Below are 12,012 nucleotides of genomic sequence, written 5' to 3' on the forward strand. Positions count from 1 at the left end.
AAGAACTTTAATTAGTACCATAGAGCACAAAGTAAGTATAATCTATAACATGCTATATAATATAAAGGAAAAACATTGAAAAAACAAAAGCGCTAAATATACTAATTTCGAACACTCTACAACAAATACGAAAAGAACTTTAATTAGAACTATAGAGCACAAAGTAAGTATAATCTATAACATGCTATATAATGTAATGGAAAAACATTGAAAAAACAAAACCGTTAAATATACTAATTTCGAACACTTTACAACCAATACGAAAAGCAATGTAAGTACAACTATAAAGCACAAAGTAAGTATAATCTATAACATCCTATACTATATAGTATAAAGGAAAAACATTGAAAAAACAAAAGCGCTAATTATACTAATTTCGAACACTCTACAACAAATACGAAAAAGAACTTTAATTAGTGCTATAGAGCACAAAGTAAGTATAATCTATAACATGCTATATAATATAAAGGAAAAACATTGAAAAAAGAAAAGCGCTAAACATACTAATTTCGAACACTCTACAAAAAATACGAAAAAGAACTTTAATTAGTGCTATAGAGCACAAAGTAAGTATAATCTATAACATGCTATATAATATAAAGGAAAAACATTGAAAAAACAAAAGCGCTAAATATACTAATTTCGAACACTCTACAACAAATACGAAAAGAACTTTAATTAGAACTATAGAGCACAAAGTAAGTATAATCTATAACATGCTATATAATGTAAAGGAAAAACATTGAAAAAACAAAACCGTTAAATATACTAATTTCGAACACTTTACAACCAATACGAAAAGCAATGTAAGTACAACTATAAAGCACAAAGTAAGTATAATCTATAACATCCTATATAGTATAAAGGAAAAACATTGAAAAAACAAAAGCGCTAATTATACTAATTTCGAACACTCTACAACAAGTACGAAAAGAACTTTAATTAGTACTATAGAGCACAAAGTAAGTATAATCTATAACATGCTATATAATGTAAAGGAAAAACATTGAAAAAACAAAACCGTTAAATATACTAATTTCGAACACTTTACAACCAATACGAAAAGCAATGTAAGTACAACTATAAAGCACAAAGTAAGTATAATCTATAACATCCTATATAGTATAAAGGAAAAACATTGCAAAAACAAAAGCGCTAATTATACTAATTTCGAACACTCTACAACAAATACGAAAAAGAACTTTAATTAGTGCTATAGAGCACAAAGTAAGTATAATCTATAACATGCTATATAATATAAAGGAAAAACATTGAAAAAAGAAAAGCGCTAAAAATACTAATTTCGAACACTCTACAAAAAATACGAAAAAGAACTTTAATTAGTGCTATAGAGCACAAAGTAAGTATAATCTATAACATGCTATATAATATAAAGGAAAAACATTGAAAAAACAAAAGCGCTAAATATACTAATTTCGAACACTCTACAACAAGTACGAAAAGAACTTTAATTAGTACTATAGAGCACAAAGTAAGTATAATCTATAACATGCTATATAATGTAAAGGAAAAACATTGAAAAAACAAAACCGTTAATTATACTAATTTCGAACACTCTACAACAAATACAAAAAAGAACTTTAATTAGTGCTATAGAGCACAAAGTAAGTATAATCTATAACATGCTATATAATATAAAGGAAAAACATTGAAAAAACAAAAGCGCTAAATATACTAATTTCGAACACTCTACAACAAATACGAAAAGAACTTTAATTAGTGCTATAGAGCACAAAGTAAGTATAATCTATAACATGCTATATAATATAAAGGAAAAACATTGAAAAAAGAAAAGCGCTAAATATACTAATTTCGAACACTCTACAACAAATACGAAAAAGAACTTTAATTAGTGCTATAGAGCACAAAGTAAGTATAATCTATAACATGCTATATAATATAAAGGAAAAACATTGAAAAAACAAAAGCGCTAAATATACTAATTTCGAACACTCTACAACAAATACGAATAGAAGGAATTCCATCATGATGGTCACAGGGATCCCATGAATCAATATCCCATGAATGAAGGAATTCCATAGATCAAGGGATTACCAATAATCATGGGATTGCCATGAATTATGGGTCAATAATACTAAATAAGGCTAATTATAATAACTACTCCCCATATGATTTTATTTCCTTTAAGAGTGTACTTTCTTGTTTTTAAATTTCCATGGTTCCTCTATAAAAGGACCCATGATTATCATTGTAAGATTTTTTGATTCCACAAAAGAGATTTTATAAACTGATTTTTTTTTCAAGAGCGATTCTTGTGCCTTTTTGAAGTGTAATCTTGAGTGATTCGGTTACAGCTTCATATCCCCAAATCGAGTTGTTTCGAGTGATTTGAAACAAGTCGTGGCCTCTCGAATAGTACTGGAACTATTCTTGCCTTAGCTTGTATTGTCAGCTTGTTTAGAGGATTGTGATACGTGAGCTTGATCTCTCGTGTTGCCTTCCCGACTACCTCTCAATTCAAGAGAGTCCAGTTTATCTCCATTAATATAGATATATATATATAGCCATCCATCCCTTACTCTATCCAAATCTACAATATTTTTGTTACTTATTCTTGTGGAATTCGATCCGAATTGTTATCCTTGGCAAGTTCGCATCATCTGGTATCAGAGCTAGTTGATACAATCTCTTGATTGATATCACGGTTCATATTTAAAAACAAAAAAAAAATCCGAAAAAAAAAAAAAAAAAAATCCGAAAAAAAAAGAAAATACAAAAAAAAGAAAAGTTGAAAAAAAAAAAAAAAGACTTGAGAATATTTTGTTTTCCTTTTCTACATAACATTAATATATTTCTATATATTCTTATCCCTTTTCTATCTTTCCATACATTTTTTTTTCTCTCTTAATTTTCTTTATTTAATATTTTCATTTCCATTATCCATATCCACTTCTTTCCAAAAAAAAAAAGTTTATAATATTTCTCCTATTTTTATTCGATTATCTAAAGGTCTAATTACTTGTGATTTTTACTTGAAATTTCTTGATTTGGGAATTGCATTGGGTCGTTGACCAGTTTTATTTAAGTGAGTGAAACACGAGCGGAGTGAAAGAGTTTGTAGCGAGATCATTACATACCGGAGAGCGCGATTCAAGAGAGGAGAAACCTGTGTGAGGATATACCCTTGTTATTTTACATTTTTTCTTTGATGGCAGGTGAAGGACACCCAGACGAGCGCCCTAATCCTCAAATCGCAGCGCTATCCAAAGCATTGGAAGCACGATTCACGAAGCAACTTACTGACGAGATGGACACCGTACACTCAATGTTGGCTGATCTTGCTCAATCTATTCGGGAATTGACAACTGAGCGACAGCAGGGCCGACCCGCCCCCGACGCTAGTCGATCTGCAAGGCGGAATCCTATATACCGAGGTAGGGAAGACGCTTCTGAAAATTTTGATGAAGAATGGGAGCCACCCCCTCCAAATAGAGACAACCGAAATCAAGATCCTATGAGGAACTTGAAGTTCAGCATTCCTTCTTTCAATGGGAATTCTGACCCGGATGTTTATCTTGATTGGGAGAAGAAGATGGAGTTGATTCGAGATTGCTCTACATATGATGATGAGCAATGGACGAGAATTGCTGTAATGGAGTTCACCCACTATGCCCTTAATTGGTGGGAGCAACTAAGTACGAAACGAAGGCGAGAAGGGAAGGCGCGGATCACCACATGGGATGGGCTCAAAAAGGCTCTGAGGAAACGATTCGTACCATCCTGGTATAGGAGGGAGCTACACGAACGAGTTCAACAAATGTCTCAAGGTAACAGAAGTGTAGAGGAGTATTACAAAGAGCTTGAGACAGCCATGATGCGGGCTGATATTGTGGAGGATCCTGAAGCAACCATGGCTCGATTCATGAGTGGAATCAACCGAGATTTGAGAGATACTCTAGAGCTACACCCGTATGTTGACTTGTCGGAATTGCTCCAACGTGCGATTTTATTGGAGAAACAACGCAAGCGAAAGGGGCGAGCGGATTCTTTCAATCGACCACCACCCCGGTCTACCCAAACTATCCTGGAGCCCCGAGGTATCCCTAATACTAACGTCAATAAATTTTCTAATGTTGACAAGGGAAAAAGTGTCGCGCATGTTGGCACAACTCGAAACCCACAAAAGGAATATGTCCATGGCAAGAATCCCCGAAACCGTGAAATTACCTGTTTTCGGTGTCAAGGGAAAGGGCACTATGCCTCTGAGTGCCCGAACAAGAAGGCCATGATCTTGACGGATGCGGGTGAAGTCGTCACCGACGATGAAGGAGATGTAGATGGTGAACAAATTCTTGAATGTGAGGAAAGTACTGTTGAAGAAGATGATGAATACTCCAAAATCACGGTGGTAACTCTGCGGTCTCTTAGTACATTTCAAAAGGAGGAACCAACCCAAATGCAAAGAGAGAACATCTTCCACTGTCGTTGCAAAATCGAAGGCAAGATTTGCAGCATGATAATTGATAACGGAAGCTGCACCAATGTGGTTAGTGAGACATTGGTCAAAAAGTTGAACCTTGTCACCAAGCCCCATCCGCGACCCTATCGATTGCAGTGGTTGACCAATAATGGGGAACTACGAGTAAATAAACAAGTTGAGGTAACCTTCCGAATTCGTGGTTATATGGACCAGGTTGTATGCGATGTTGTGCCAATGCAGGCTTGCCACATACTACTTGGACGGCCTTGGCAATTTGATCGCAATGTCACCTACTTTGGGAAGGAAAATACTTTTACGCTCACACATGAGGGCAAAAAGATCACCTTGACTCCCCTTACCCCCCAAGAAGCCCACACGGATCAGGAAGTGATACAAAAAAACCATGTTCAAGAAATGATGGCTATGGAGAACGTCTCAAAATCAGCGGGAACTCAAAGCTCCATACGAGAGGCAGACATAAATTCCATGGCAAGTTCGTCTATGACCGCTCCATCGCGAGTTCCAAGAGTGATCCCCTCAGAAAAACGAGAGAAAAGTAAGGGAGTACCTACCAAAGATACCCTTTCCCAAATGGGGAGGAACAGTGACCAGGCCATATTTCTCACTCGAAAGGATATTAGATCCATTGGAGAGGATGAGAGTGATAGGATTTACATTTTGCTTTGTAAGTTTAATCTCCTTACAGCTTATGATTTGCAATCTAACCTGCCTCCAGAGTTCTATCCTATTTTGCAGGAATTTTCTGATGTACTACCCAAGGAACTACCAAGCGAGTTGCCCCCAATCCGTGGTATTGAGCATCAGATTGATTTCATACCTGGCGCTCAATTGCCAAATAGGCCGGCATATAGGGCCAACCCAGATGAGACCAAAGAGATCCAAAGGCAAATCCAAGACTTGTTAGATAAAGGCTGGGTGCGTGAGAGCCTTAGTCCATGTTCTGTACCGGTACTCCTCGTTCCAAAGAAGGATGGTAAGTGGCGTATGTGTGTAGATTGTAGAGCAATAAATGCAATTACTATTAAGTATAGACATCCTATTCCTAGATTAGATGATATGCTTGATGAACTTCAGGGTGCTGCTCTTTTTACAAAAATTGATCTTAAAAGTGGTTACCATCAGATAAGAATGAGAGAAGGAGATGAGTGGAAAACTGCTTTCAAAACTAAGCTAGGGCTGTATGAGTGGACTGTCATGCCTTTTGGCTTAACTAATGCCTCTAGTACCTTTATGAGATTGATGAATCATGTTCTTAGACCTTGCATAGGAAGGTTTGTGGTTGTTTACTTTGATGACATCTTGATCTATAGTAAGGACTTATCTGCACACATTGAGCATGTGAGAGAAGTGTTCACTTTATTGCGGCAGAACAAACTTTATGCAAATGTTGAAAAATGTGCATTTTGTGTTTCTAGTTGTCTATTCCTTGGCTATGTTGTTAGCGCACAGGGAATACAAGTCGATGAGGAGAAGATCAGAGCCATCCAGGAGTGGCCTGTCCCTACTACTGTTCGTGAAGTTCGTAGTTTCCATGGCTTGGCGGGATTCTACCGAAGGTTTATTCGTGATTTCAGTACTATTGCAGCCCCTCTCACTGCTGTTATTCGCAAGGATGAACTGTTTAGTTGGGGAGAAGCGCAACAACAAGCCTTCGACAAGCTGAAATATTTGTTAACTCATGCCCCAATTCTTAAACTCCCGAACTTTGAACTAACATTTGAACTTGAATGTGATGCTTCAGGTGTGGGTATTGGAGCCGTTCTAATGCAAAATCGCCAACCTATTGCATACTTCAGCGAGAAGCTAGGTGGCGCAGCCTTGAACTACCCAACTTACGACAAGGAGTTATATGCCTTGGTTCGTTCACTTCAGGTATGGCAGCATTATCTTTTGCCAAAGGAATTTGTTATCCACTCAGATCACGAGTCCCTTAAGCATATAAAAACTCAAGCTAAACTAAATAAGAGGCATGCCAGATGGATTTCTTTTGTTGATACATTCCCTTATGTGATAAAGTATAAGAAGGGAAAGGATAATGTCGTAGCTGACGCACTTTCTAGGCGCACTCACATTCTTACTATTTTGACTTCTCAATTGCTAGGGTTCTCACAGGTAAAATCATTGTATGCAAATGACAAAGATTTTTCTGACATCTTCAATAAGTGTGCCAGCACTGGATTTAAAGATTTCTATTTGCATGAGGGCTATTTGTATAAGGCTAACCAGTTGTGTATTCCACAAGGTTCTATTCGAACTGTTTTAACTCACGAAGTCCATGAAGGTGGACTCATGGGGCATTTTGGAGCCACCAAAACTCTTAAACTTTTGCAGGAAAAATTTTATTGGCCAAGGATGCGTGCGGACGTGGAACAACACATTACACGTTGCATTACATGTAGACAAGCCAAATCCACAACGCTACCACATGGTTTATATAAGCCCCTGCCTACACCCGACACACCTTGGGTAGATTTGAGTATGGACTTCATTTTGGGGCTACATCGTACAAAAGGAGGTAAGGACTCTATCATGGTTGTTGTCGATAGGTTTTCAAAAATGTCCCACTTTATTCCTTGCAATAAGACGAATGACGCAATGCATATTGCTAATTTGTTTTTCAAAGAAGTAGTTAGAATGCATGGAATTCCCCGTACGATTGTATCTGATAGGGACACTAAATTCTTAAGCTTTTTCTGGAAAAACTTTTGGGGAAAATTAGGGACAAAACTTCTCTTTTCTACCTCATATCACCCACAAACAGATGGTCAAACGGAAGTAACAAATCGCACCCTAGGCACTCTCCTTAGGTGTATTATCAAAAAGAATTTGCGTAGTTGGGAAAGTTGTCTCCCTCATGTTGAGTTTGCATATAATCGTGCTATCCATAGTGCTACTAACATGTCTCCTTTTGAAGTAGTGTACGGCTTCAACCCACTTTCTCCAGTTGACCTATTGCCACTACCATGTAGTGAGCGACAAAATGTTAATTTCAGGGATCGGGCACAAAAGATTCAGGAGCTTCATAAGACAGTACAAAAGGAAATTGACGCTACCAATGCGCGGAATGCAAAAGCTGCTAATCGCCACCGCAAGAAGATTGTCTTCCAACCCGGTGATTGGGTGTGGCTTCACTTACGAAAAGAGAGATTTCCGGCACAACGCAAGTCTAAGTTGTCCCCACGAGGCGATGGTCCCTTTCAAGTCGTTGAACGCATCAACGATAATGCCTACAAACTAGACCTCCCAGGTGAGTATAATGTCCATGCTACATTTAATGTTTCTGACTTGTCTCCGTTTGATGTAGGTGACGAGAGGTTGATGGGACAACCTTTTCAAGAGAGGGGGGATGATGTGACCATCATGACGGAATTGGACCCAATCATAATTCCTCCTGGACCAATCACTAGGAGCCGAGCCCATAAATTTCAATTGGCAATAACAAAGTGTGCCAAACTTCAAATGGATGCCACTGCTGAACTCTACAACGACGATCAAAATAAACCATGCATTCTTCTGGAAATTGGATCACAAGTCCCAAGGACCATAAGGCCAGGAGCACCTTACAAGGCATTGGACCTCCCTTAAATTACTATCCCTAATTGAAGGGATCCCATGAATCAATATCCCATGAATGAAGGAATTCCATAGATCAAGGGATTACCAATAATCATGGGATTGCCATGAATTATGGGTCAATAATACTAAATAAGGCTAATTATAATAACTACTCCCCATATGATTTTATTTCCTTTAAGAGTGTACTTTCTTGTTTTTAAATTTCCATGGTTCCTCTATAAAAGGACCCATGATTATCATTGTAAGATTTTTTGATTCCACAAAAGAGATTTTATAAACTGATTTTTTTTTCAAGAGCGATTCTTGTGCCTTTTTGAAGTGTAATCTTGAGTGATTCGGTTACAGCTTCATATCCCCAAATCGAGTTGTTTCGAGTGATTTGAAACAAGTCGTGGCCTCTCGAATAGTACTGGAACTATTCTTGCCTTAGCTTGTATTGTCAGCTTGTTTAGAGGATTGTGATACGTGAGCTTGATCTCTCGTGTTGCCTTCCCGACTACCTCTCAATTCAAGAGAGTCCAGTTTATCTCCATTAATATAGATATATATATATATAGCCATCCATCCCTTACTCTATCCAAATCTACAATATTTTTGTTACTTATTCTTGTGGAATTCGATCCGAATTGTTATCCTTGGCAAGTTCGCATCACATTGAAAAGACAAAAGCGCTAAATATACTAATTTCGAACACTCTACAACAAATACGAAAAGAACTTTAATTAGTACTAAAGAGCACAAAGTAAGTATAATCTATAACATGCTATATAATATAAAGGAAAAACATTGAAAAAACAAAAGCGCTAAATATACTAATTTCGAACACTCTACAACAAATACGAAAAGAACTTGAATTAGTACTATAGAGCACAAAGTAAGTATAATCTATAACATGCTATATAATATAATGGAAAAACATTGAAAAAACAAAATCGCTAAATATACTAATTTCGAACACTCTACAACAAATACGAAAAGAACTTTAATTAGTACTATAGAGCACAAAGTGAGTATAATCTGTAACATGCTATATAATATAAAGGAAAAACATTGAAAAAACAAAAGCGCTAAATATACTAATTTCGAACACTTTACAACCAATACGAAAAGCAATGTAAGTACAACTATAAAGCACAAAGTAAGTATAATCTATAACATCCTATATAGTATAAAGGAAAAACATTGAAAAAACAAAAGCGCTAATTATACTAATTTCGAACACTCTACAACAAATACGAAAAGAACTTTAATTAGTGCTATAGAGCACAAAGTAAGTATAATCTATAACATGCTATATAATATAAAGGAAAAACATTGAAAAAACAAAAGCGCTAAATATACTAATTTCGAACACTCTACAACAAATACGAAAAGAACTTTAATTAGTACTATAGAGCACAAAGTAAGTATAATCTATAACATGCTATATAATGTAAAGGAAAAACATTGAAAAAACAAAAGCGCTAAATATACTAATTTCGAACACTTTACAACCAATACGAAAAGCAATGTAATTACAACTATAAAGCACAAAGTAAGTATAATCTATAACATCCTATATAGTATAAAGGAAAAACATTGAAAAAACAAAAGCGCTAATTATACTAATTTCGAACACTCTACAACAAATATGAAAAAGAACTTTAATTAGTGCTATAGAGCACAAAGTAAGTATAATCTATAACATGCTATATAATATAAAGGAAAAACATTGAAAAAAGAAAAGCGCTAAATATACTAATTTCGAACACTCTACAAAAAATATGAAAAAGAACTTTAATTAGTGCTATAGAGCACAAAGTAAGTATAATCTATAACATGCTATATAATATAAAGGAAAAACATTGAAAAGACAAAAGCGCTAAATATACTAATTTCGAACACTCTACAACAAATACGAAAAGAACTTTAATTAGTAATAAAGAGCACAAAGTAAGTATAATCTATAACATGCTATATAATATAAAGGAAAAACATTGAAAAAACAAAAGCGCTAAATATACTAATTTCGAACACTCTACAACAAATACGAAAAGAACTTGAATTAGTGCTATAGAGCACAAAGTAAGTATAATCTATAACATGCTATATAATATAAAGGAAAAACATTGAAAAAACAAAAGCGCTAAATTTACTAATTTCAAACACTCTACAACAAATACGAAAAGAACTTTAATTAGAACTATAGAGCACAAAGTAAGTATAATCTATAACATGCTATATAATGTAAAGGAAAAACATTGAAAAAACAAAAGCGCTAAATATACTAATTTCGAACACTTTACAACCAATACGAAAAGCAATGTAATTACAACTATAAAGCACAAAGTAAGTATAATCTATAACATCCTATATAGTATAAAGGAAAAACATTGAAAAAACAAAAGCGCAAATATACTAATTTCGAACACTCTACAACAAATACGAAAAAGAACTTTAATTAGTGCTATAGAGCACAAAGTAAGTATAATCTATAACATGCTATATAATATAAAGGAAAAACATTGAAAAAACAAAAGCGCTAAATATACTAATTTCGAACACTCTACAACAAATACGAAAAGAACTTTAATTAGTACTATAGAGCACAAAGTAAGTATAATCTATAACATGCTATATAGTATAAAGGAAAAACATTGAAAAAACAAAAGCGCTAAATATACTAATTTCGAACACTCTACAAAAAATACGAAAAAGAACTTTAATTAGTGCTATAGAGCACAAAGTAAGTATAATCTATAACATGCTATATAATATAAAGGAAAAACATTGAAAAAACAAAAGCGCTAAATATACTAATTTCGAACACTCTACAACAAATACGAAAAGAACTTTAATTAGTACTATAGAGCACAAAGTAAGTATAATCTATAACATGCTATATAATATAAAGGAAAAACATTGAAAAAACAAAAGCGCTAAATATACTAATTTCGAACACTCTACAACAAATACGAAAAGAACTTGAATTAGTACTATAGAGCACAAAGTAAGTATAATCTATAACATGCTATATAATATAAAGGAAAAACATTGAAAAAACAAAAGCGCTAAATATACTAATTTCGAACACTCTACAACAAATACGAAAAGAACTTTAATTAGTACTATAGAGCACAAAGTAAGTATAATCTATAACATGCTATATAATATAAAGGAAAAACATTGAAAAAACAAAAGCGCTAAATATACTAATTTCGAACACTCTACAACAAATACGAAAAGAACTTGAATTAGTGCTATAGAGCACAAAGTAAGTATAATCTATAACATGCTATATAATATAAAGGAAAAACATTGAAAAAACAAAAGCGCTAAATATACTAATTTCGAACACTCTACAACAAATACGAAAAGAACTTTAATTAGAACTATAGAGCACAAAGTAAGTATAATCTATAACATGCTATATAATATAAAGGAAAAACATTGAAAAAACAAAAGCGCTAAATATACTAATTTCGAACACTCTACAACCAATACGAAAAGCAATGTAATTACAACTATAAAGCACAAAGTAAGTATAATCTATAACATGCTATATAGTATAAAGGAAAAACATTGAAAAAACAAAAGCGCTAAATATACTAATTTCGAACACTCTACAACAAATACGAAAAGAACTTTAATTAGTGCTATAGAGCACAAAGTAAGTATAATCTATAACATGCTATATAATATAAAGGAAAAACATTGAAAAAACAAAAGCGCTAAATATACTAATTTCGAACACTCTACAACAAATACAAAAAGCACTGTAATTAGAACTATAGAGCACAAAGTAAGTATAATCTATAACATGCTATATAATATAAAGGAAAAACATTGAAAAAACAAAAGCGCTAAATATACTAATTTCGAACACTCTACAACAAATACGAAAAGAACTTTAATTAGTGCTATAGAGCACAAAGTAAGTATAATCTATAACATGCTATATAATATAAAGGAAA

The 12,012-nt window shown here is 34.1% G+C and overlaps 1 protein-coding gene across 1 annotated transcript; it reads left to right on the top strand.

Annotated features, from left to right (window-relative positions):
* Positions 1-3,190: 3,190 nt before the first annotated feature.
* LOC127257369 (uncharacterized) lies at positions 3,191-8,068 on the top strand. The gene is made up of 7 exons (XM_051283759.1): positions 3,191-4,132; positions 4,187-4,747; positions 5,219-5,469; positions 5,899-6,546; positions 6,679-7,450; positions 7,604-7,730; positions 7,788-8,068. Exons 1-7 carry the CDS (start codon positions 3,191-3,193, stop codon positions 8,066-8,068), a joined length of 3,582 nt encoding a protein of 1,193 aa, XP_051139716.1.
* Positions 8,069-12,012: the final 3,944 nt, after the last annotated feature.

This window comes from Andrographis paniculata, unplaced genomic scaffold (genome assembly GCF_009805555.1).
Source record: "Andrographis paniculata isolate CXL003 unplaced genomic scaffold, ASM980555v1 Contig132END, whole genome shotgun sequence".
In the NCBI taxonomy this organism is placed as follows: Eukaryota; Viridiplantae; Streptophyta; class Magnoliopsida; order Lamiales; family Acanthaceae; genus Andrographis; species Andrographis paniculata.

Excerpts from the sequence above, each read along its gene's own strand:
- LOC127257369 (XM_051283759.1), top strand. The coding sequence starts at position 3,191 with ATGGCAGGTGAAGGACACCCAGACGAGCGCCCTAATCCTCAAATCGCA. Across the intron at positions 7,451-7,603 it reads ACCTATTGCCACTACCATGT|GTGTGGCTTCACTTACGAAA; the intron begins AGTGAGCGACAA and ends CCCGGTGATTGG. Across the intron at positions 7,731-7,787 it reads CTACAAACTAGACCTCCCAG|GTGACGAGAGGTTGATGGGA; the intron begins GTGAGTATAATG and ends CGTTTGATGTAG.